We start from the raw sequence: 26,220 nt of genomic DNA, 5'->3' as shown, positions 1-26,220 counted from the left end.
AACACATTCTACTTTTAACCTGGGTTTGAGCATTTAAGGGGGGCTAAGGTCTGCCAGAAAATCTGATTTTCTGTTGTTTCCCCACAGTTACATGTGGGATCAGCTCCAGGTTTGGGCTCCAGGGGGGAAATGTTGGCTGACCTTGAGCAGGGCACAGGGGCACTGTCACAGCTCCCATGGCAGAGCACATGCCAAATATTCCTGGTGATAAATCTATTTGGAATCACAGCACAGCCCCGTTCTGGCAGACAGCTCAACACCTCAGTGCTGCTGCTGACATCCCATGGGAAGCTGTGAGGGCTCAGGACCCGAATTCCCGGCCACTCCACCCTGCCATGGGAGGATCCTGCCCGGGATTGTTTGCAGGGACACGTCTGAGGTGTGGAAGATGCACTTGGGGTCATCCCTGGGAAAGGAAAAGCGTTTTTAGCTCTGGAAAATGTATGTGAGCTTGGCCTTGTGGCACCATGGCATGGATTTCTCCAGGAGCCTCGGCCCCGGGAATGTTTTATGGGAATTCTGGGAATGCTGGAAGTGTCCAAGGCCAGGCTGGACAGGGCTTGGAGCAGCCCTGGGATAGTGGAAGGTGGAATGTAATGAGTTTTAGGCTCCCTTCCAACACAAACCATTCCATGATTATTCCTTTTTTTTTCCAAGAGGAGAGGAATATCCCACCAGGAACTCCCCCACAGAAGCAATGCTGGATTTAAACACCTGAAATTCCAGCAGGGAAGAGGAGCAGTGGGCCAGGATGAGCCCCAAGCACAGGGAGCCCATGGAAGCTTTGGTGCCACCTCAATTCAGACACATGAGAGAGGTCAAAGACACCTGGATTTTAAAGCCAAGGAGTTCTAACCTGTCCAGAATCACTGGATTTTAAAGCTAAGGAGTTCTAACCTGCCCAGAATCCTTGGATTTTAAAACCAAGGAGTCCTATCTTGCTCAGAATCCTTGGCTGCTCCTCTTCCTGCTCCCCAGAATGACTGGACTGGGCTCTTGGCTGGGTTTTCTGCAGGATCCAGACCCCACCAGACCATACCTTCACAATTTCTTGTGCTATCTGCCTCGTCTTGTTGACATCCAGGACAATTTTGGCGTCCCTCACCACAGAGTAGAGAGTCCGTCCTTTACACAGGCTGGAAAAGGGAAAGAGAAGTTACAAACCCTCCTGGAGAAACAGCCCCAAATCATAAATAAATAAATAAATAATCACAGGATTTGGGCCAGATTTTGGCCCCCTGGCTCGAGGCAGGTTGAGGATTCTGCAGGGAACTGGGGGCTCTCCCAGTTTGGCACCGGGAGGGAGCTCTCAGTGCTCCTGGTGTGACCTGGTGGCACCACCGTGGTGCCACAAGGGACAACCTGGGCTGGCCCCTGGCTTTTCCTTGTGTCCCAACCCAGAGCAAACCACCTGGTCCTCCCATCTCCGAGTTTTTGTGCAGAACTGGCCGTGCCTCCCCCCTCCTCCTCCTCCTCCCTCGGGATCCAAAGCTCACAGATGTAAAATGAGTCAAAAGAGGAAAGACAGGGAGGGGGAAAAAAATCCCCCAATCCAACCCCATGCACTGTACAATGTCCTCCAATTTTCCTTCTCGTACCAATTACAGTAAAATCTATTTACAGAGCCTTAATTACCAAAGGCAGCTGGATTGGGGGGGGAGGGGGGGAATGGATATAAACCAATTAAAAATATATTGACATTTGAATATCATAATGGAGAACGTGGGTGGCTGCTGCCTCGACTCCCGCCCACAAAAAAGAGCTTTTTTTTTTGCTTTTCTCTATCCACCCACGCTCATTCCAGGCAACTTTGGAAGGATGAGACTGGATACCTGTGCCTGGGAAATAAAACACCCAGCACACAGCTTGTTAAAGAGGTTTGGTGGCTGCAGATGTTGATTGGATTCTGTTCTGGTTAACAAATTTAAAGTTCTAGGGTTTCATTCCACTGCTTTCCCCCAGCTCGGCTCCACTGCTTTCTCCTCTCCCAGTTCCTCCTGCCCTGGGAATTCCAGAATGTACTGGTTTGGATTCAACCCAACCCCTGGGAGAGGTTTTGTCCTTTTGGGGTGAAAATAATCACAGAATAATAAAAGAGAATCACAGGATGGTTTGGGTTGGAAGGGACTTGAGGGGCTGTATAATTCCAACCCTCTGCCATGAGCAGGGACACCTTGGATGGGGCTTGGAGCAACCTGGGATAAAGAAAACATCCCTGCCCATGGCAGAGGGTGGAATGGGATGAGCTTTAATGTCCCTTCCCACCCAAACCATTCCATGAGTCCATGAAACCCAGAAGAACCCCAAACTCCAGAAGCTCACGGATACAAAGGATCCTCCTGCTCCACATCACTCCATGGGCAGAGAGCAAAAGTTTCAGCACAAGCAGTGAAACAGGAATGGAGCAATCCCCACATCCCCTGGGTTTTGGAAAGACAACAGCACCCTTCCAAATATTTCCTCACTGGGAGCATTAGGAATTGTCCTGCTGGGCATAAATGAGCTGCAGTGGGGATTTAGGGCAGCGAGTGCCTCCTCGGGGATGGCTTTCCTTGCTCAGGTGTCCCAGCACCTCCCTGAGCATCCCAGCTGGATTTATCCCTGAGGCAGCTGCACTCCCTCTGAACCATCTTCCCATCTCCTGCAGCACTTGGACTGCAGTCAAATAAGAATTTGCTGGAGATTAGGATCCAGGCACTTGGAAATCAGTGATAAAATCCTCGGGTTTCTGTAACCGGAACGAATCAAAGTGTGCAGAATAACGACGGACATGAATTGTCCTTCCACCACCTGTGTTTTCCTACACTAATTTGCTACATAAACCCACCAAGCTTTACCCTCTGCCACACAATAGCCTTTTGCCACCTCCATGACCTGCCTGCACACACAGGAGTTCCCCCAGCCCTTCCCAACCTCTGGAAAACACGTTTTCTCCCAGAGAAAACCTTTATACAGCCAGTTTCCTGTGATCTGAATTGGTGACAAATTGACACTGGGAATGCAATGAGTGGATTAGCACTGGAACAGGGCTGGATTCCAGCCCTAAAGAGAGTTAAGATCAGCTGTTTTCCTGGGAAAGGGTTGTTTAGAGAAAAATCCTCCCATTTCTGCTTATCTGAACTGCTGAGATAACCCCAAGAGCGGAGCTTGCAGCCCTTTTCTGGTGAGATTCCCATCTTTCCACTTCATTTACAGGATTTCCAAATCCTCCCCAGTGGATAGAGCCGCTGCGGGAGGACAGCCAGACCTGGGGTGGTAGCACCAGGACGTGTCCCTGTCACCTCTGCTCCTCAGACCCTGGCAGAGCCATCAAAACAGCCCAGGTGCTTCTCCCCTCCCCTGGATGAATAAATCCAAATGAATTCACCGAGCCACCGGCACATCCGATGTTTCTTGCTGGATAAGGAGCTGCCAACGTGGAGATAAAGCCTGGTTGATACCTTTTATGCAGCACCTGAGCCCATTCAGCCACCACCTGCAGAACCTTTTCATGGCACAGCTCCACAATTCCGCTTCTCCTCGTTCCTCAATCGCTCCCCATTCGGGCAGGACAAAGAGCGGCACCCGGGGCACGCTCGGAGTCTTCTGCCTTTCCACTTGGAGAGGTCCCTGCTGAGCCTGGCTTTGAGGGACACGGCTGTGGATGACAAGGCCACAAAATGCCTACGCTCGACACCAAAAACAAGGCAGATAATTTGCATCTTCAGATGGATCCTGGGTTATTCAGCACTGAAGTGAAAACTCATAAGGAATTCTCGTCTTCTTCTCCCAAACTTCTCCGTCCCACCTGGCGGCAGAGTGGGTTGATGACACGTGCCCCGGTGCCACAAGGTGACCAAACACCATCCAGAGCTGAGGGGTGGCTGGGACAGAGATGCAGAGATCCTTCTGGGAGTCCTCAGGAGTGCACCTCATCTTATGGCACATCCACATCCACATCCCTGTGCCTTTCCCAGCATCAGGACAGGCCCAGCCTCATCCTGCTGCAGATGTCACTCTCAATTCAAAATGAGTTTTTGAAGTGTTCAGCCAAGCAAGCCAAATCCCAAATTGCTTTATAAACACTCTGCATTCCCAACGTGGGCTGGAGACATCAGCAGCGGGAGCAAAGCCAAGGCGGCTCGCAGAGGAACAATTTGGGATGAGGGAGGAAGAGCTGGAGCGCTGCCTCTGGGTGTTTGTGCTGTTCCATGGGAAAACAGCCTCATCCCTCTTCCATCCCTTGGGGTTTTTTACCCCTCTCTGCAATACTGATGGTCATCAGCTCTGCACTGGGGGCCAGCACCTCTACATTGGTGGTCATTGTCTCTACATTGATGGCCATTACTCCTACACTGGTGGCCAACTGGTGGTAATAACCTCTACACTGATGGCCATCACCTTTGTACTGATGGTCATCACCACTGACAGCCACCACCTCTGTACTGATGGTCAATGTCCCTACACTGGTGGCCAACACCTCTACATTGGTGGTCATTGTCTCTACATCGATGGCCATTACTACTACACTGGTGGCCACCACCTCTATACTGGTGACAATCACCTCTACACTGATGGCCATCACCTTTACATTGACGGCCACCATCTCTGTACTTATGGTCATTGTGTCTACACTGGTGGCCAACACCTCTACATTGGTGGCCATTGTTGGGATCTTTAACTGGTCAGAGTGACCCTGAGAAAAGTTTGAAAAGTCTCTTTTCCCAGCCCGGTGCTTGAAGAAGGAGTCATGGCTCTTCATTTCTCAGTCTCAAGGTTGTTTATTGTTTCTCATCTATAAAAAATTTTCTCCTGCCCTGCCGAGGTCCGTCCAGCAGGACAGTTCCAGGCACTCTGCCTGCCCCAGGGCAGGGTTATGTCTTTGTACTAAAAACTACAATGTGTACAATGTTTACAATTCCTTTCCAATACCTATCACCTATGTTAGACAGTGAGCTTCTACTCTGAACCAATCCAAAAGTGCCAACATCACAGCAGAAGATGGAGACCAAGAAGAAGAAGGAGAAAGGCTGGACACGCCCAGTTCCCTCCATCTTGCCCCCTGAACCCCCATAACAAAAACCCCAAAATCTACTTTTCCACCCCATGATAGCTTCACTATTATTCTACCTAAACTGTTGTGGCTTGCTGATCTTCATCTAAGGTTGGTGATTTGCTCCATGGGTCATAATCAAACCCACAGGTGTTTTGGGCTCTGTGCCAGGGCTTCTGAGCCCTCTGGCAGGGGTCCTGGCCATCCTGGACAGCCAGAGGGATGTGCTGGGTTCCCACAGCCATGACCTCTCCCTTGATGGCCACCACCTCTATCCTGGTGACCATCACCTCTACACTGATGGTCACTGTCTCTACCTTGATGGCCACCACCTCTACAGTGATAGTCATCACCTCTTCACTCATGGCAATCACCTCTAAGTCAATGGCCATCACCTGTACACTGGTGACCATCACCTCTACACTGATGGCCATCACCTCTGCACTGATGGCCATCACCTCTACACTGATGGCCATCACCTCTGCAAGGATGGAGATTCCATCCTGGCCCCTGCTAAGGAGCAGGGATCATCCCGAGCCAAGAGTTGTGGGCCGCATTCCATCACTCCAGGAGTTTTTTGCTTCCCTTCCCTCTTCTCATCCTCATAAATGCCCATTCAATTAAAGAGGTGATAAATGCCAGACCTCGGGAAGTTCATGCCAGGATATGGATTTATAGGGAAGCAGCTCGGATACCATGGAGACAGCCAGCACTATAGACCCAGGGGAGACACTAGAGAAGAGAGCGAAGTGGGGAATTAATAAAAAATGCTTTAATATAAAAATACCTCTGCTCCCAGGTTACATCTGTGCTGGAAGAAAAGACACGGCAAAGGATGCTTGGATGCTCCCACATTCCCCAGCAGTTTACCCACTTTGAGGTTTTCATGGAAAAAGGATCCTTTGGGGAATGTTAAGAAAGAAACAGCAACAGGAACCACTGAGCCAGGACTTATTTGATTTCATTTGAGCAGGACCAGAGAGGGAAAGAAGGAGCTCTGCACATTCCAGCACGTTCCTGACTTATTTAGGAAGTTTTCCAGCTGCTCCCATATATTGGCTTGTTTTTCTCTTTTCCCAGAATCTGGCAATGGTGCTTTTGGAACTCAACAGCTCCTGAGGTGTTTCACACAAAGGAAAATTGAACAAGGCTGTAAGAGCAGCAATGGGAGAGCTTTAGGTTCATTTTTATCCCGAGGTTTTGTTTTCCTCTAAGTGGATAAGGAATTTCACCTCCTCGATTCCCTGCCAATGCCAGAGCCAGGAGTGGCAGCATCCAGCCTGAAATTCCTCAGCCCTCTACATCCAAACCCCACAACCACAACCAGGGAGGAAAAATTAGGATATGAGGGAAAATTTCTTCACTGAAAGGGTTGTCAAGCCCTGGCACATCCCTGGAGTCCCCATCTCCAGAGGATTTAACAGCTCTGTGTGGATGTGGCACCTAGGGACACGGATCAGTGGTGGCCTTGGCAGTGCTGAGGGAATGGTTGGAATTGATGATCTTAAGGATCTTTTCCAATCCAAACAATTCTGTGCTTCTATGGAAGCAGCAGACAAAACTCAGTGCCAGAAAAGGCGTGACCTGAGCATCCAGCAGATCCCAGCCCCTCCAGGCTGGAAATACTCATCCCATCCAACCCCATTCCAACTGAACCCAATGGGAAGCCAGGGAATTCAACTCCTGCCATTTCAAGCAGAGCCCGTGTCCCCAGCCTGGAGATGGGAGAGACCCTCCTGCTCCTCATGGAGGAGCCTCTGCAGAGCCAAACCAGCAGGAGGAAACAGAAAAGCCCTGGAGAGCCAACGCTCCCCTCATCCCGCTATCTCCAGCCGATGGAAGCACCGGCTTTTGATGGATATTACTTAGGCAGCAAAATTTTCCTGCCGGCAGCTGGCACGCACGATAACTACAGCCAAACCACAAGGGCTGCAGGAGGAGGAGGAGGAGGAGGGGGATCTGCCTCCCCGAAAAGTAGCTCCAACTCCATCGTCACCTCGGAAAAAAACAAGTTCTTTGGAAAAAGCCAACTCCATGCATTTTTATTTGGAGGAAATAGAGGAGACGAGCTCTTCTCCAGCTGCGGGGAGAAGAGCTCTGAGCCAGGTGAATGCAAAGCAGCCCCTGGGGCTTAGCTAAAGCCAGGCTTGCAAACAAGTCATCCGAAAAAGCTCCATGCTCCAGGTGCCACTTGCTGCCTTTGCAAAGGACACGCTCGGAATCGGCTCCGAGAGGGAAGGTTGGGTGCACAGGGATGAGTGGAGGCGCCTCGACCTCCTTGTCTCTGATATATTCTCTGCACTGTTCTGAACTTCAGGAAGGAAAAGAAAATTTTTAAAAACCCTTTTGGAGAAAGGAAAGAAACTTTGGTTTGAGCAGGCTGCTTCCCTGGAACCTGGCTCCACTTTGGGACAGTAATAATGATTATTATTAATAAAAAGTTAATGCTGCTGTGGCAGGAAGGATCTGTTTCTTTGGCTAGGCAGGGTGCCAGCATATGGATCCCCCACAGGCAGCCCTGCTCTGTCCCAAAGAGGATCCCAGGCACTGAGGATGCTCAGAAAAAAATCAGGAATGATGCTGGGATGTTACTCAACAGGGACGGGAAGAGCTGGCACGAGCGGAAGGGCTTTTTGGGACCATCTCTCAGCGGGGCACTTAATCAAAGGCATTTCCTTAAATCCCTTCCTCTCCAGCACAGAGAATCCTGCTGTGTTAAGCACTTTTCCAGAGAAATCAGGGCCAAACCTGCAATACTTCCATGGCAGTTGGAAACACTCTCAAAGCACAAAGGAAAACTTTCCCCCTGGAGCATCCTCCACGTTAAGGAGCCGCCGGCAGCGGGGATTTGATGCTCCAGTGGGCAAGGAAAGCTCAGCCAGCCCCAGCGTTTCCACATCAAACACAGAGGATCAAGCTGCTGCTTGTCCACATTCCCAACCATCCTCCTGGCTCGGGATATTCCCTCCCCTGGCTGCTGCCTGCCGGTGGAAGATATATCCAGGTTTAATGTATATATTAATTCACATATCGACTCTGCCGTTGTCAGTCGTTATCAAGATTTATCCAGCCTGATGGCCTGGCATCGATTGGCAGGGAGTGCATTCCCATGGGTCAATCCATTCTGATCCACAGCCTGGCATGAAGTCGATCCCTATTTATTATATGATCTACGAGCTCCATTAACTGCCAGGGAAGGGAATGCAGCGGAAAAGTAGGAAAAGGGAAAACAACAGAGGCAAAGGAGAAGGGTCTGGCTCCCAAAGTGGGGGTTTGAACATGGATGGGGTTAGGGGGGGCAGGAATCCATGGGTTCCCTTCCCAAAATACACCTGGGGGCGGGGAGAGAAGGGCAGGACCTGAAGGGTACTTGGGAAATGCTCCAGGACCAGAGAGTCATGGAATGGTTTGAGTGGGAAGGGACCTTACAGATGATCTCAACCCACCCCCTGCCGTGGGCAGGGACACCTTCCACTGTCCCAGGGTGCTCCAAGCTCCATCCAACCTGGCCTGGAACACTTCCAGGGATGGGGCAGCCTGTGCCAAGGCTTCATAGGGAAGAATCTGTTCCCAAAATCCCATCTAACCCTGCCCTCTGTCCATGGGAAGCCATTCCCTGTGTCCTGTCAGTGCACGGCTCCAGCCTGGCATGGAGGAAAACAAGGTGGCAGCTCTGTGCCTCAGTTTCCCTCACACAGAACAGGACTTAGAGCTTCTCCTTTAATTCCCAGCGCAGGAAGGAAGGCTGGGAGGATTCATTTTAAGTCCACTGAGGAGGAAAACCCAATTTCATAGAACCGTGCAATGGTTTGGGTTGGAAAAGACCTTAAAAATCCTCTCAATTCCAACCCTTGCCATGGGCAGTGATGCCACTCCGGTTGCCCAGGGCTCCATCCCTCCTGACCTTGTTGTTCCTTCAATTTGTGGTTTGTTAAAGCTCAAAGGACAATTTGGAGGCCCTGGAGGGAACAAGGAGCTGGCTGCAAGCACCACAGAGCATCCACAGGGAAAAAACAGACCCCCCAGTCTGTTCCATCTTAACGCCATGGCTTCCACCCTTCCCCTTTCCTCCCATCCTTCAAATCAAGTTAAATATCCCCAGCTTCCTGAGCATTAAGATTTACAAGCCCCAAATCCTTCCCAGCTGGGCTGTGCCTGTAAAGGTCAGGAGATCTGGCACTGGGAGAGGCTAAAGCTGAGCTTTGTCCAGAGCTCTTCCGTGCCCAGAGGGAACAAGGTCCAGGGATGGGAGAGCATCCCTTGTGAAGGGCTTGTTCCTCCCAGCAGCAGAGCCAAACATTAAATATTGGCAAAATGCAGCATGGAAATCTATTATAAAATCAAAGTAAACCCCAGTATTTGGTCCATGCACTAAAGTTATCCATGAACAAACAGCTGAAGTGCCTTGGATATTCTTCCCATCCCTCACCCTCATATCTTCCCTATTAATTAGTCCCAGGGAATGTGTTCCTGTCATTAAAACCTGCTTGCCACAGAGAAAAAAGAGCAAACTCTCATTTCATCTTTGGTATCTCATGTAAGGACAGGGACTGGGTTTATCTCCACCCCCTCCCTGCCACCAGCAGCTCCAGGGAAGGGTTTAGGAGCTGCTCCCTCTCCAGCAGAAACCTCCAAGTTCCTCTGCTCCAAAGGCACTTTCAACAATTTTTTGATTTAAATTCTCTTTACACAGTTCTGCCAAGGTCAGGTTAATTCCTAATGTTCCTCAGTGTTCTCCTTGGTCTTCCCAGCAGGGACATAAATCATGGCCACACAGCCCTGGTGGCATCACCAGTGGCACCCTGGAAAGTTGAAGTCACCCTGGCGTGACAAGAGAGGGGTCAAATCCCAGACTCCTTGCACAAGCTCCGAGAGCCACGCTGGAGATTTTAACTAAAAACCCAAGGAATCCTGAAAAAACTGCCCCAAATCCCCCTCACAAGCCAGTGTGAGCTCAAAGCCCAGGCAAACTCCAGCTCAAATCTTCTCCCAGACTGGATAACCTCTCTCCCTTCTCCCAAACAACATTCCCAACCACCAGGAGCCCCAAGGAGCTGCATGCAGTGTGCTGATCCCCTGCTTCCATTACAGACCCAAGGAGCACCTGGAGCCTTGGGAAGCATCAACAACCTTTCAAATCCCCCCTTTTTGCCTCAGGAGGAGCACCCAAAATCCTAAAACGTGGGAGTCTCTGCATTCATGGGTGGCTGGAGCCATTTTATCAGGATTAGGAAAGGACTTTATCCTTGGAAGGCCCTTTGGGTGGCTGAGGCTTTGCCTCTGCTCCTGCTCTGGGGACCAGGACCAGGACCCCCAGGGAGCTGAGTTTACCCAGGCCTGGCTTTGTCACAATCCCCAGCAGCAGAATCAACTCATTATTCCAACAAAGGGACTTTTTCCAGCCCTTCCATCCCTCCCAGCCGAGGATTCCGCTGCCGTTTCCCGCTCAAAGCACTGAGGCTCAAAGCACCCACTCCCTCTCCAGACTAATTAAGATGGATGTTAATTGTCCCCAGTGCTCATTACCCAAGAGAAAACCCATTAGCAGCTCTGATGGAACCGTTCCTTGCGCTCGCCACCTCCCACTGCTGAAAAATGCTGGATTTCTGCTTTTCTGTCGTGTTAAGAGACAACTCAGGAGTCATGGAATGGTTTGGGTGGGAAGGGACCTTAAAGCCCACCCTGTGCCACCTCTGCCATGGCAGGGACACCTCCCACTGTCCCAGGCTGCTCCAAGCCCTGTCCAGCCTGGCCTTGGGCACTGCCAGGGATGGAATTCCAGGGAATTCCATCCCAGCCCCTCTCCACCCTCCCAGGGAACAATTCCTCCCCAGTATCCCATCCCTGTGTCAGTGGGAAGCCATTCCCTGTGTCCTGTCCCTCCATCCCTTGTCCCCAGTCCCTCTCCAGCTCTCCTGGAGCCCCTTTAGGCCCTGCAAGGGGCTCTGAGCTCTCCCTGGAGCCTTTTCTTTTCCACTCTCAATCCCACTGTTTTTATCATTGACGAATATATTAAACAGTGCTGGTCCTATTTATCCATAAAAACATTAATCTAGGGAAAAATCAGATTTTTAACTCCAACTATCCCACCCTCAGCCAGCTGCTGCCTCAGTTTCCCCTTCACATTTTTTCCCCTGTGGGCCGTGCTGTTTGGATGGGGAAATTTCTTTGTGCTAATGAGACGATCCCTGAATATCACAGGCAATCAGGAAGGAAAACGTCGGGATGGGGAAAAGTAAAAATAAACCCAGCTATAAATAACCCCCTTCCGGCAGCGCCGGTGGCACGGCGTGGTGAAGCCCCTTCCCAGGGACACACAGCTGCTCCCAGACGTGCAGGGAAACGGAGATTTCTGCAACAGCCACAAGGAATTGCTGGGATTTGGTGGAAAAAACGGCCTCGAGTGGCCACTTGTGGGCTCCCAGGGGAAAAGTGGTGGCCTTTTCTACACACACACAATGCAGAAAGTCCTGCCCTGGGAATGGGCATAGTGTGAAAATCCTGATATATCCTGGGTTCATAGCCAGGATCCCCCTCTCAGGCAGCTGGGAATTATTTTCCCCCACTCCAAGCAAAGCCTGGTTTAAAGTTATTCCCATAAACCCATGAGGAAAACTTGGGTCCATTTGGGAATGTCCTATTGGAAGAGTGATGCTCCCCCAGTGCCACCACTTGGACCATTCCCAATATCCTACACCATTCCCAGGATCCTGGACATTCCCACTCTGTCCCCTTCCCACCTCATTCCCTACAATTCCCACAGCAGCTGCCATGACAGAAAAGCCCCCAGAGTGTCACATCCTTTAGGAAAAACCTGAAACGTGGGTGGAAGGGAAAGCTCCACATGGTGAGAAGGCTTTTCCCCACATCAGAGACTTCCCAAAAATGTTCAGCCAGGGATGGACCAGGCAAGGAGCGCCAGCACAAGAGCAAGGAAGCATCCTTGGATGTAGGGATTGGGTCTGACATAAGGAAAAGTTTTCCCCAGTGAGGGTGGGCAGGTCCTGGCACGGGGTGCCCAGAGAAGCTGTGGCTGCCCCTGGATCCCTGGAAGTGTCCAAGGAATGTTGGACAGGGCCTGGAGCCCCCTGGGATAGGGGAAGATGTCTCTGCCCATGGCAGGGGATGAGCTTTAAGTTTCCTTCCAACCCAAACTATTCCAAAATCCTGATTCCTGTGCTGTCACAGAACAGAGGAACAGAGCCCAACAGGAAGCTTCAAAGCAGGAAAATTGTGTTTGGAAGTTACCTCCAGGCTATGGGATATGTACTCACACCATCCCAAGCTTCCCAAAAATCCTCTGAGACTGAGATGAGCCCCATTGATTTTCCTGCACCCCAGAAATCCCAGCAGGAGAAATCAAACACGTTTCCAGTTGCAATTGTAAAATTCTCATGGAATGGTTTGGGTTGGGAGGGACATTAAAGCTCATCCCATTCCAGGTGGAAGGGACACCTTCCACCATCCCAGGCTGCTCCAATCCCCAATGTCCAACCTGACCTGGGACACTTCCAGGGATCCAGGGGCAGCCCCAGCTGCTCTGGGCACCCTGTGCCAGGGCCTGCCCACCCTGCCAGGAAGCAATTCCTTCTCAAAATCCCATCAAATCTTACTTTGTTTTAAAGCTGATATTGGTTCAACTTTCAAAGGATGCAGATAAAAGTGGGTTGTAGGAACAAGCAAATGATGCCTGGAAATGTTGTGAGCTTGGGTTGTATTTCAGGCAATTTAATACATTTACATTTTGACCTTAAAAAACAGGACCAAGTGCAGCTGGAAGAGGAACAGGACGAGCAGAGCTACACGTTCCTCACATTAATTCACCAGGTTGCAGCAGCACACAGACTGATTTTGTCCAGCTGTCAAAAATGGCACCTTTCTGCTTTTACAGAAAGACCCATTCAAATAGAAAACAGAAGAGAAAACATTCCAGGGCTCAAATTAAAAAATTTAAAAAAAAAAAATCAAGGAATAAATTTCCCAGGTTTTGCTATTGAATAGCCCTGAAAAGCTGAGCAAATGGGGGCTGCAGAGGGACGGGATGGAGACGCCGCCTTCTCCTTTGGGAACGCGCTGTGACACACGGATGGGGGCTCTGACTCATCCATCAATACATGTGTTTGCACACTTTCCCAAAAGCTTTTGGCCTGGAGCTACCCAATAGATGGAAATGCTGCGGAATTTTCCCCAGATGGCTCCTTTTTGGTCCTGAATAAAAGGCGTCGTTTTTTCCAGTCGCCAGCTGGGGAGACGGCCCCGCTTTGGAGTCACCCTGACCCCAGAGGGTGAAACCCCCAAGGCAAACACCGTCCACAAACCCACCCAAGCAAGGATGAGGTAACACAAATTTGGGGTGAAACCCTTTTGTTTTGGACAAAGAGGGAGCAGAGCACCTGCAGAGCCACCCCATCTGGGATCAGGGACTGGGAGGTGCCACTTTCAAGGGAAAATTAGGGACATTAGGGAAAGATGATGCAATATTTCATCACTGATGGCTCTTGGAAGCGGTGCCATTCCATTGCTTTTTGAAATGCTGCCAGGAGGAAAATTCAACCTCACCTTGGAGAAACTTCTCTGGGAGAAAATAACCCAGAGTGGGATGAAAAGCAGGACTATGTCCAGTCCATGGCTGAAAGCATGGTCTGGAGGTGAAGGAAATCACAGAATTCCCTGGAATAAATGCATTTCCCATTAAAACAGCTGCTCTGGGAGCAGTTGCAGCCTCTTTGCCTCCAGGCCGGGTGGGATTTTTTGCCCAACCAAGCATGGGTTACACCAGGAGACTCTGTGCTGCATTCCCATTGGAAATGTGGGTGAGGGCAGATATTTGGGAATGCCTTGAGACCAAGAAAGCTGTGGAGGTGTTGGGTGGTCTGGGAGCCCCCAAATCCCACCTCACTCCCCTGAAAGCTGCAAGGAGCCTCCCAGACTTCCAGTTACTAAAGGGACTCCAGGAGAGCTGGAGAGGGACTGGGGACAAGGGATGGAGGGACAGGACCCAGGGAATGGCTCCCACTGCCAGAGGGCAGGGATGGATGGGATATTGGGAATTAGGAATTGTTCCCTGGCAGGGTGGGCAGGCCCCGGCACAGGGTGCCCAGAGCAGCTGGGGCTGCCCCTGGATCCCTGGCAGTGCCCAAGGCCAGGCTGGAATAAACTGGGACAATGGAAGGTGTTAAAGCCCTGGATTGGCTTTAAGGTCTCTCCCAACCCAAGCCAAACCATTCCATGATTCCATGATGCTTCCTACCCCTGGATAAAACAAACCATTCCTGTCTGGACCTCCCCTCCTACAGAAGAATGTCCTGCCTGGACAGACTTTTGGATTTGCTGTGTCCTCCAAACCATAAACCCCAGCATGTGGAGAACATGGAGAACATCCCTTCCTTAGGGGAGAAAACTCAACCCAATGGCAAAGTTGGACTGGAGGAAAAACAGACAGGGAAAACGCGTTTTTTGGACAGTGAAAACATATTTTTGGACAGAAACAAACAGCCCCAACCTGGTGATGATGGCGAGGTGGGGAGGGCTCATGCAGGCCCCCATGAAGAGCACCACGTTCTCGTGCCGGGTCTGGCGGTAGGCCATGACCTCCCTCTTGAAGGCCTTGAGCTGGTCCTCGTTGTCGCGCTCGATGTCGATGAGGCGGATGGCCACCTCACCGTGCCAGCGCCCGTGGAACACCTGCCCGAAGCGGCCCTTGCCGATGAGCTCGCCGATCTCCAGCTGCTCGAAGGGGATGTCCCACTCCTGCAGGAAGATGCTGGTCTGGCTGGCCTTGCGCGGGAAGTTGCGCGCCGAGAGCAGCGACAGGTTCATCTCCTCGAAGTCGTCCTCGGACTCCTGCACCTCCTCGGCGCCTTCCTCGTTCTGTGGTGGGCAAAGGGCATGGGGAACCATAAACCAGGGAGGAAACTGAGGGAAAAACCCCACTGACCCAACTCCTGCTTGCTCAGACGCAGAGGAACCAGGTAGGGGCCTCCCAACCCCAACGCAGCAGCCCTGTTCTACACAAAGTTGGCAGAATCCCAGATTTTTATAGAATCATGGAACCCTTTAGGTTGCAAAAGCCATCTGGGATAGACTCCAACCCTTCCCCAGCATGGCCAAGGCCACCACAATCGCATGTCCCCAAGTGCCACAAGCACGGGGCTTTAAATCCCTCCAGAGCTGGGGACTCCACCGCTTCCCTGTGGAGCCATTTAACCCCATCCTGGGGCTAAATTTAAGATTGTGACCCATCAGAGATTTAATTAATTTGTCTTAAAACAGTTTCATCCTCCCCTGGCTGAGCTGTGCTCTGTTAATTCCCATTATTCCCAGACCCCTTGATGGTCCACTTAGACTTCCTAGAGGATTTACAACACCCCTTAAAAGCTCCATCCTCGTCTTCCCTCTCCTTCCCTCCCACCGCATTTTTAATGCCTCCTGAAAAACCTCATTGAATTCCAAACTCGAAGCCCAGGAGGGTCCCTCTCCATGGGGTGGGGACACGGATGCCTGGACTTTAATTCAATTATCAGCAATTCCACTGCACAGATGGGAAACGTCTCCATTTCCTAGGAAATGTGCCCCAAGATATCCTTAAAACCAAGGCCCATTAAGCACAGGAGCCATCTCACCTCCGAGGTGGGCTCCACTTCAATTTGAAGCAATGGGTTTCCTTCCAGGCTGTTAAAAGAATTATGGAATTAACACCATGGAAAAACACTGGGATCTGGGGAGCAGTCCCTCTTCCTGCCCCGGGGATAAGGGGATCAGAGAGGAGAAGGTGTCACTAACCCAGGGAAAGGGACAGATTCACCCCCCCCACTGACTCTGACCACAATTGAGGCATTTTCAGGGATTTCTAAGATTTTTTTTGCAAGCAACCCCAGCCAAAGCAGAAGTGCAGAAGGAAAGAAAAGGACCTTTTCAATCATTTTGGAGAAGTGGAGGGCTTGGAGGTCCTCTCCCTGCAGTAAAGCACCCAAATCTGACTGGTTTTCAAGTTCTTTTCCTTCCCTGTTCACTCAGCACCTCCCACCCCCAGGTCCACGATTGGGGTCTGACAATTAATGGGGAATTTGGGAAATTTTGAATGAAGGATCAACTGAAACAGCTCGGGTGGTTTCAAACATCATATAAATATATTATAAATTATTATTAATCTTTTTCCAGGGGAATTACGCTCCCCAAGCCACTCAGACATGGCAGTCCTACAAGTCCTACCCCACTCCATGGCCACTAAAGACTATAAATCCCAGGATCCTGCAGAAAAGGAGTCAATCCTGGTATTTTGAGCAGCTTGGGAAGCCCAAGTGGCTGCAAAACATCTCCATGGATGGGTGGTTTGCAGGAGCAGCCAGCTCCTCATTGCTATCCCAGGCACAGATTCCTGTCTCCCGAGGATCCACAGATGTTTAACCCAGCCAAGCCCAGGATGGCTCCCATGGGATGATTTCAGTGGGGGGGAGGCAGTGGGAATCACAGATTCTAGATATTGAAAGCTGTTCCTCCCCAAAAATCCTATGTTTTGACACCTTCCTTTAGGCAGGGTGAAAAAAAGGCTTTGGCTTCACCATTTTTCCATGAATTCCCAAGGGACAGTGATTCCATCCTTTGCTCCACTGCATCCCCGGTGGAATTTGGAGAGTGTGGACGAGCCAGCCACAAACTGGGGACAGACCTGGTCCCTTAAACCCCTGGCTTGTGAAATCCTTCCAAAATGGCCTTTAGAGTAAGGATCAGGAGATCCACAGAGCAGTGGAATGTTGTTGTGGGAGCAGCACAGGCTCCAGGATGTCAAGGAATGATGGATTTGGGCTCGACCTGCTGGGGAGGGATGGTTCTAATACTGATAAGATGCTGCTTTTCCCAATGCTGCTTTTCCCATCCCAAAAGATGCTGCTTTTTCAGCCCAAAGTTTATTGGGCTTGAAAATATTGGAAGTGGTGAAGATATGCTGGTAAGATATGCTTTTAATTTAATTATAATTCAATTATAATTTAATTAATCCCCTGGGCTTGGGCTTTTTAGACTGAAATCCATTTTTTTTTCCTAGCAGTGAAGAGCTGTGAGTTATAAATTAACCCCTTGCCCTCCTTCTCAACCTTCCGGAGCTCTGGGGTCTCACCAGGACCACCTGAGCCCCCAGTGCCAGGGGAGCACCCATGGGGGCCTGGAGGATTTGGGGTGCAGAGGGAAGGGGATGGGAAGGGGGAGTCACTCACATGGGGTTGGAGGTGACAGGGTGCAGGACGACCTGTGGGGCTCGGGTTGGCGTCTCAGGCACCACATCTGGCAACGGGAGAGAGGAGTCAGAGATCTCTGGGGGCACCCAGGGGAGTTAAACACCACCCTGCACCCCCAGGTCCCATTTAGTGACACCCTGAGGAGGGCTGGGGGTCACTTAGGGCCACCCAACCTGGCAGCATCAATAGGCTTTGAGGAGAAATCCCACCCCAGCACGACCTCCCCAGCACAAATCCAGGGGTTTGGAGGGCTGGCCATGCACCCATCCCCAGCAGGAGAAACCCCAGCATCCAAGGAGAAACTTCCAGAGAGCCTTACCTGGGAAAATGAACTGCTGCTTGTACTTGTAGTAATGGGAGGCTGCAAAAGAGGAACAAGGGTTCAACACTGACCTGTGGAGCTGGAAAAGCTCCAGCCTGTGCCCAGTTCTTCACCAGGAAACCTCAACCCCAGTTGTGTGAACCCCTCCTGTGTGATCCAACCTCTCCCACTTCCATATCCCCATATGGAATATTCCATATTCTGAAATGGCACATAGGATGCCCAGGCCAAAAACTTAAGACTTTTGCTGGGTTATAACTTGATTTTCCCCCCCACATCTTCTCTTCTGCACCATTTGGAGAGTGTCAATGTCATCCATGAAGGTTTGGACACCAGTTTGCCAGCAGGGTGAGAGTCCTGGCCCTCAGGTGGGATTTGGGAACCTCTTGGCATCATGGAGACACCAAGTGATGGGTTTGGAACTGCTGCCCATTTGGGCCACATTTCACCCTTTTTTCCCTTGTTTTGGAGCCGTGTCCTTCCTGGAAGGAGTTCCAGGAGCCACATTCCAAGGCCAGAGCTCAGAGAGGCTCTGGGTGTTGGGAACATCCACTGGCTCCCATCTCCAGCCCAAGGACTGATCCAATTCCATGAGCAGGCAGGTCATGGGTGTGAAGAACTCAGAGCTGCTGAGGCCACCAGAGGTTGGCAGCAGCTCAGAATTCACCTTCTTATCACCAAGACCCAAGGGCCATGGCTCAGCTTCCCCCCTCCAGCTCAGAGACCCCAAAGTCTGACCTCAGCCCTGCAGCAGGACCTGAGCCAACATCAAAGGAGCCTGGAAGGTAATTCCAGCAGGAGAAGGTCACCGTGTCACCATTTCCAAGCTCAAATCCTAATCCCTGAGATGATCATCTTGATGGGATAAACCACGGAAAACTTCCCAGCTGGGAAGATGAAAGCAGGGTAGGTCCTGCTTTGGATCCCATCCTGCTCCTAATGGGAATAAAACAGGGAGCAAACACCCCCAGAGATGTCAGGGTCTGATCCTGCCCTGCTCTGGCTCTTCCAGCTGGGAATGTGTTCCAAGTACCTCAAAGGGGGGTGAAATCCATGAAAAAATGTCCCAACAAACCCCACAGGGAGGTGTCTGCTGCAGAAGTGACCCAGGATGGGGCTACCAGAGGCTGGATGCCCCCAGAGCCAGGCAGGGTCCAGGGCTGGCCCAGCAGGGGGATTGGGATGCTGAGACACCCGGACACTTTGGCTCTGGAAGAACTCCTTGGGCTGGGTCACACCAGGACGGAACTCACACCGTGTCCTCCAGACCTTGGAGGCTCCAGGGCTGTGCCTGGTGAAATCCTGACCCTCTGGATGGGTCACACCATTCCTGGCAGTGCAGCTCAGGGCTTCCTTGTGCCATTCCAGGATCCTGCCTGAATGCCAGGCGCTCTGGGACTGCCCCCTCTCTGGGCACACAGCACATGATGGGTTTGCTGGGGGCATTTCCCAGCTTCTGGAAGTGTTTGTTGTTGCAGTGATGGATTCTGCCAGGCAGCTTCCTCCTCATCTTCCTCCTCCTCCTCTTCCTCTCTCGCTGAAGACTGCTCAAGATGGAGGCACCACCATGGACATTGAAGATTCTGCCTGGTTCCTCTGGAGAAGCCATCCTGACCCTCCTTCCAACCACACCAGTCCATTAATCCTGGGATTTTGGGGCTGCAGGACCTCATGCTTCCAGCTGGTCCAGCAAGGAGGTCATGGACCAAGCAGGACCCCCGGGACAGCCAGGAGTGCCTCAGCATCCCAGAGATCTCCTCTCCCCTCACCAGCTCTATTTTGGGAGCAGGTGGACACAGTTCCAGGAGTGATGCTGAGCCTGTCCCTCCTGGAAGGGACCTTTCTTGGAGCAGCAGGACATCCCAAGGGAAGGCAGACAGGAGGAGCTTTTTGGGCCATCTTCCATAACTTCTGTGTCCTGCAGCCACCACGACCTCCCTGCCTGTCCCACCATCCCTGAAGAGATGGAGCTCCTGGAGCAGATGGATCCCAGGTCCAGATTCCATGGGACAAGCCACGTCAGACAAGCCACAGATGAGTCCCAGAATCATCTGTCACCCCCCACACACTGCCAACCTGCTGGGGACCCATCACCCCAAAAACATGTCAGGGTCAACCCAGTCTGCCCTCATAGAGGGGTCATCCCCTGGTTTCTGTCAGTGCTTGAGGTGAAATGTCATGGAAAATGCATGGAAAAATGGAAAATGCATGCCTGGAAAGGCTTTGTAGCCTCAAGAGCAGCAGAAGTTGGGCTGGCTCCAACCCTGGAGGATTCCAAGACTGGATCAAGCCTTGGGCTCTGACCCTTCTTCAAGCAAGAGGTTTGACCAGAGACTGCCAACTAGAATTATCCCAAAGTCACCTTTTCTCCTCATTTCTACTTCCACCTTCTCCCCACCTGTCAGAACTCAGTGCATCCCTCTGGGTGTCCAGAGTTGCCAAGGACCCTGCTGGGGGGCTCAGAGACCCTGGCACACAGCCCAGAACACCTGGGGACTTGATTTTGACCCCTGGAGCAAGTTGCCAGCTTTGTATGAGGACGTGAAAGTCTCACAGGTTTGAACAGTATAATAACAAAATGATCACAGGGATTGTTGGGACGGGGGTTATGGAGACAAGATGGAGGAATCTGGGTGGATTCCTCCATCCAAGAAGGAATTCTTCTTCTTCTTCTTCTCCATTTTCTGCTGTGATGTTGGCACTTTGGGATTGGTCTAGAGTAGAAGTGCACTGTCTAACATGGGTGATAGGTATTGGGAATTAAGTGTAAATATGTTATACATAGTTTGTAGTATAAAAGGACAACACCGCCTCGGGGGCGGTCAGAGTGCCTGTGTGCAGACCTTGGCTGGACAGAAAGAAAATTTTATAGATAAAAATTAATAAACAACCTCAAGACCAAAAAGTGAAGAGTCCAGACTCATTTTTTAGTTGCGCGGGCCGAAGCAGAGACACCCTGCACACCTCGGGGCAGCAATTATCACCCACCCTGGCGCAAACCCAGGACGGGAATTAGGTGGAACTGTCCCACATCCCAAGGACACCCCAGGACACGAGTCCCCCCCGGGGGGGCAGGTGGGGACATGGGGAGGGGGTGGCATTACCTGGCAGATTGAACTGCTTCTGCTGGCGCGGGCACTGCGGGGAGGGGTGCAGCGGGGACGGGGGCGTGGCGCTGGGCGGCAGCGGCGGAGCCGGCGAGGACGGCGTGGACGATGTGGTGGACGAGGGGTTGCTGCTGGAATCTGGCTGGTAGGGCACTGGAATGTGGTCCTGAGGGACACAGGGAAGGAGGGAAAGGAGAGGAGGCGGTGAGAGCAGCGCTGGTTGGTGCCAATCCGAGGTGCAAAGGACCCAGGGTGACAAAGGACATTGTGGCATTCACATTCTCTGAAAAATCCCTTCACCCAAGAGTCTTCTCCTGGGAAGCTGAGAAGCCTCAGAGAAAAGGAAAACAATTCTTATCTCATTTGCTTCTCCTGTGTTTTGCTCATTAAAATGTGTTTGGAGATTGTTTACCCACAGGTGATTGTTCCATTGGATTCTGCTGTGAATTGTTTTCACTCTTTGGCCAATCAGGGCCAAGCTGTGCCAGGATTCTTTCCAGTCCCGACTTTTCATTATTATCTTCTTAGCATTCAGTAAGTACCTTTTCTGAATTCTTTAGTATAGTATAGTATTCTTTAATAAAATATAGTATCATAAAATAATAAATTAGCCTTGATGGAGTCAGATTCATCATTCCTTCCTTCTTCAGGGCACCCCACAAATACAATATGACATCATCCCACCCATTTCTTCCAGAAATCCTAGAAAACAGCTTTTCCCAAAGCTGTTTGTATTCCCCAAAGCCATTTCCCACCATAAATTGGCTCCTTTCCCACCCTCACCCCTGGCTGAGGGTGCCATAAATCTCTTGGCTCTGCACAGCCACGGCCACCAAAGCCAGAATCGGGGTCACCACCTTGGGGCTCGGTCCTTGGGCACAACAAGGTCCTGGAAGTTCCTGCTGGGCTCCCTGGAGCCAAAGTCCAGGGCCTTGCAGGGAGCAGAGGGATCTGGAAAGGGCAGCCAATGCATCCCAAGACATTCCTCAGCATTCCTTGACTCCTCCCAGTCAAGGCCATCGATTGTGGGTGCACATGGGGTGGATGGGAAGGGAGCCAACAGGCCGGAAAACCTGCTTGGATGTCTTGGATCCCAAAAGGAAAATTGAGGCCAGGATTTCCCCCATGGCTGCCCAACTTGGAGCCACTGAACAGGGTGTGAGCAGTGCTGAGCATTCCCATCCCCACAGAATTTCCCTCCAAGGTTAAAAAATCTGCACGAGCCTTCCCCAGCAGGTAATTTTGTCCTAATTAATTAATTCTTAAATGAGCTGGGCTTTCCAGGAAAGCCATATTGGTCATCATTCCATGCTCAATAATCTTGGTCAGGTAAATTCTTTTTTAAACAACCAGTGAAGGTCAAAACAATAAGATTTCATGGGGGGTTGGGATTAGAGGAATTTAAGGTCTCTTCCAACCCAGGCCATTCCATTATTTTATTCAGGATACCTTTAAAGAAATGCTTTTAGAAATACCAAAGTAAGATGGGGGCCCTGCTGAAATAAGAATATTTTCAGGGGAAATTTCAACCTGAATGGGAGTGCTTAGGACAAAAGCACCACCCCAAAACAACAAAACCAGAGCAGATCCCTACACCAAGAAATTCCTAAAAAGATTTATGTTTAAAATCAGTCTCCAGGAGCATCTTGGTACCCAGACTTTCCCCAGAGCCAGAAGATGCTGAGGGCTTGAGGAGCCCAGCCAGGCTTTAGGAATTCAGCGTTTTGTTGATCCATTCCCCATCAGGTCAGTGATATCCCTCTTTCTGAGCACTTCCAGCCTGCCAACCCTTCACCCTGCCCTTCCTCCAAGGAATTTTCCACTGGAGGCCAACAGGCTTTAAATTCCATCAGAGCCAGCTCTGTGATGGGTTTATGGTATCAAGGCAGAGCAGGAGTGAGCCCGGTGCTCTGTCAGGTCTGGCTTGAGCAGCTTCGCCAGGGACAATCCAATTCCAGGCTGGTTTTATTTGCAACAATAAATTTGTTATTTATTAAAGCCTCCACTGGGAGCAGAGACCTCAAACCACCCCAAATTCAGCTTGGACCTGGAGACTGAGAGGCCACAACAGAGCAGGACTAGGACAGGGATCCAGGCTGTTGTGGAAATGCTGATCCCATTTTATCTCTAAAAGAAATAACTTCATTGGATACTGTTGCAGACATCTTTTCACTAAAAAATTCTTTCTTTAGGATTTTTCCTTCTGAGAAGCTGAGAGGCCTCAGAGACAGAATGTAAACAATGGTTATCTGCTGCTGTGGAATGCAACAGGTGCACCTGTGATCAGTCCATCTTAGATGTGTATAATTAATGGCCAATCAAAGATCGAGCTATCTCGGACAGAGTCCAAGAGAGCTGCTTTTGTTATCATTCCTTTCCTTTCTTGTCTATTCTTAGCTTAGTTAGCATCTGAGAAAACCTGTCCTTCTTTTTCTTTTTAGTATAGTGACAATGTAATATATATATATATCATAAAATAATGAATTAAGCCTTCTGATCATAGAGTCAACATTCTCATCTCTTCCCTCATCCAAGAACCCCTGTGAACACAGTCACAGGATACGTATCCAGGGAAGGGGCTGGAGCCCCAGGAGAGGCTGAGGCAGCTGGGCAGGGGCTCAGCCTGGAGCAAAGGAGCCTCAGGGGGCCCTTGTGGCTCTGCACAGCTCCTGCCAGGAGGGGACAGCCGGGGGGGTCGGGCTGTGCTCCAGGGAACAGGGACAGGAGCAGAGGGAACGGCCTCAGGCTGGGCCAGGGCAGGGGCAGGGTGGATTTTGGGGAAATTCATCCTGGAAGGGTGGTCAGGCACTGGCACAGCTGCCCAGGGCAGGGGTGGAGTCATTCAGCAGCCATGTGGATGTGGCACCTGGGGACATGGGGCAGCGATGGCCTTGGCAGTGCAGGGGGAGCAACCAAACTCAATTTTCTTAAAAGATCTTTTCCAACCAGAAGAATTCCAAAGGTGTGGATTGAAAAGAATGCAAAGCTGTGGATCTTTGTGTGCAGGGGGTCCTGTCCCTGTGGCAGGGTGTGCACACGGGGGCTCAGGGCTCACCTTGTTGAGTTTGTTGGTTTTGGGGAGCTCAGGGGGGGGCTCAGGGCTCACCTTGTTGAGTTTGTTGGTTTTGGGGAGCTCAGGGGGGGCTCAGGGCTCACCTTGTTGAGTTTGTTGGTTTTGGGGAGCTCAGGGGGGGGCTCAGGGCTCACCTTGTTGAGTTTGTTGGTTTTGGGGAGTGTTTGGCTGACGTGCAGGTCCGAGTAGCGCGGGGGCTTCCTCAGGGGGTTGTTGATGTCGCAGGGCACCGACTCTGTCCGGACCAACCTCGCTGGATTCAGAAGGGAGAGAGGAAAAGGGGGGTGGAGAGGAGGGGAAGAGAGAGGGAAGGACATCAAAGCTCAGCTCCCTGTCACAGGGGTCGCCCCGTGCTTGCAAACCGCTCTCCAAAGCGATTCCCGCGGCACTTCCAGCCTGGGATGGCAGCTGAGCTTCGGGATCCTCCTGCACCCCGGCCACAGCCAACCCCCCCCGGGGTGTGAGGCAGCAATTTGGGGGCTCCAGCAGCTGCCACGGCCCCTCTGTGAACCGGGGCTCAGCCAGCACAATCCTGTTCCTTGCTGGAGCTTTCTGGGGTGAAGGGAAGGAGCCGGCTCTGAACGCTCCCAGCAGGGAGATTTTTTGGGAAAAGCCAGCCTGAAGGTTGAGGGGGTTCAGGAACTGTTTAACTCCAAGATAATGGATTTAAGAGCTGGGTTTGGGATTTTTTTGGGGGGAGTGGGGAGGTATTTCAGTGATGCTGAGGCCACCCCAAAGCCATGCTGCTCCTAAAACACACAGCGGGCAGCTCCGGCTCTGGCAACATCACAGCCCTAAATCCCAATTCCTGCCCATCCCAGGAGCCCGACTGCCCCTTCCCTGCCTCCCGGGCAGGGATTGCAGCAGCTCCGAGCCTGACGAGGGGGCGTCTTCAACCGCTTCCACCCAAATTTGCTGCAAGTGAGGGCGTGGGGTGGGATGGGGGCTGTAAAATTGCCCCCTCTGAGGTGCCACCAGCACAATCCTTTTCCCCGGGATTAAACCAAGGAGCGGGTTTGGGGGGGATATTTCACAATTCAACACAAAGGAACAGCTTTAAGAGCTCAAAATTCAAGGCAAGAGCGATTCTCTCAGGCAGTCGCGGTCCTCTGGCCAGCAAAGGGAGCCAAAATCTGGAAGAAAAGAGGTGGGGAAGCGCCGCCCCGCCGTCCTGCTGCAAGGTTCTGCCTGTCTCTGTGCGGATTTTAGGCCGGGCTCTCTATCCCGCAGGAAAGCGGGATAAGGCAGCTCCAAAAAGCACCACGAGCATCCGCAGGGCCACGGCCGCGTCCCCGGCGCGGGGACCCCGCATGCACCGGGGGGGTTCGGGGTCCCCCGTCCGCCCTGAGCTCTCGACAGAAGCAAAAAGGCGAAAACCTGGTTTGGACTTACCCCGTGCGGTGGGGAATCTGAAAAGAAAAGGAGGCAGGGGGAGGGTGGGTGGAAGTGGTTTGCAATGCAAATCTGCCTCGCCCCGACCGGCTCGTCTCCCTACAAGCGGAAAAAACGGTGGGTAACATTTCCCCCGGAGCGCCCAAGCGGTTCGGGAGCCTCCGTCCCGCCGGGGACCCCGCCTGGCCGGGTGCGGCTCCCGAACCCCCCGGGGGAGCTTCCGAAAGTTTCACCCCCCAAAAAAAACCATCCCCGGAGGCTCGGAGCAGGGAGCGGGGGGGCCTCACCTCCGCGGTGGATGATCAGCAGGTGACACGGGGGGGCCTCTTTGGTGCATTTGTTGTGGCACTTGAGCCTGGCAGGGGACAGAGAGAAAGGAATGAGAAGGGAACATTGAGGGATGGAGGGACAGGATAAGGGGGGAGCTTCTTCCCACTGCCAGAGGGCAGGGACAGGTGGGATATTGGGAAGGAATTGTTCCCTGGGAGGGAGGTTGAGGCTGTGGCTGTCCCTGGATGCCTGGAAGTGTCCAAAACCTGGGATAGTGGAAGGTGTTCCTGCCCCTGACAGGGGTGGAATGGGATGTGCTTTAAGGTCCCTTCCTATCCAGGCCATTCTGGGATTCTTTGATGGAGTTTTTTCCTCCTTTTCTCCCTGGGAAAGTGACTGGATGCAGGGTGTTGGTCATTCACTCAGTCTGAGAGCCCTCCAGGCTCCCTGCTCCCCACCATTCCCAAGCAGCAGCTCAGGGATGGGGAACAGTGTGGGATGCACATCCTGGGCAATCAGGAGGGGCTGCACAGCCCTGGAAAACACCTCCATCCCAATGGGGCAGCACAGAAATTCCCAAACTTTGGGGCTCTGCCCCACTGCCCCTTTCTGGGCCAGCCAGGCTTGAGGACACCCCAAATTGTCACTTCTGCCAGAGCTGGCTGCAGTAAAAGGATCAGAGCCCTGCACTGGGGGGAAGGGTGTACTGAAGGTGGGACAGGATGAGCTTCAAGGTCCCTTCCAGCCCAAACCATTCCATGGTTCCATGAAAACCCAGTTCCCACCATCCT

At 51.8% G+C, this 26,220-nt stretch overlaps 1 protein-coding gene across 3 annotated transcripts in view; it reads right to left on the bottom strand.

Moving 5' to 3' along the window:
• Positions 1–26,220, bottom strand: part of KSR2 (kinase suppressor of ras 2) — a 90,082-nt gene that overhangs the window by 18,146 nt on the left and 45,716 nt on the right. For 2 of the 3 annotated variants that reach the window (XM_066561961.1, XM_066561963.1), the window contains exons 8-16: positions 25,447–25,514; positions 25,160–25,258; positions 23,902–24,020; positions 20,692–20,860; positions 17,585–17,626; positions 17,245–17,311; positions 15,655–15,703; positions 14,535–14,902; positions 1,040–1,136 (exon numbers count right to left, since the gene is read on the bottom strand). In XM_066561961.1, coding sequence (XP_066418058.1) covers positions 1,040–1,136; positions 14,535–14,902; positions 15,655–15,703; positions 17,245–17,311; positions 17,585–17,626; positions 20,692–20,860; positions 23,902–24,020; positions 25,160–25,258; positions 25,447–25,514 — 1,078 coding nt within the window. The remainder of the gene's footprint in view (positions 1–1,039; positions 1,137–14,534; positions 14,903–15,654; positions 15,704–17,244; positions 17,312–17,584; positions 17,627–20,691; positions 20,861–23,901; positions 24,021–25,159; positions 25,259–25,446; positions 25,515–26,220) is intronic. The other variant, XM_066561964.1, reaches the window with a different exon arrangement.

This window comes from Molothrus aeneus, chromosome 18 (assembly GCF_037042795.1).
Source record: "Molothrus aeneus isolate 106 chromosome 18, BPBGC_Maene_1.0, whole genome shotgun sequence".
In the NCBI taxonomy this organism is placed as follows: Eukaryota; Metazoa; Chordata; class Aves; order Passeriformes; family Icteridae; genus Molothrus; species Molothrus aeneus.
Note: the sequence above shows the minus strand (reverse complement) of the source record. Positions and strands in the feature narration are given on the sequence as shown.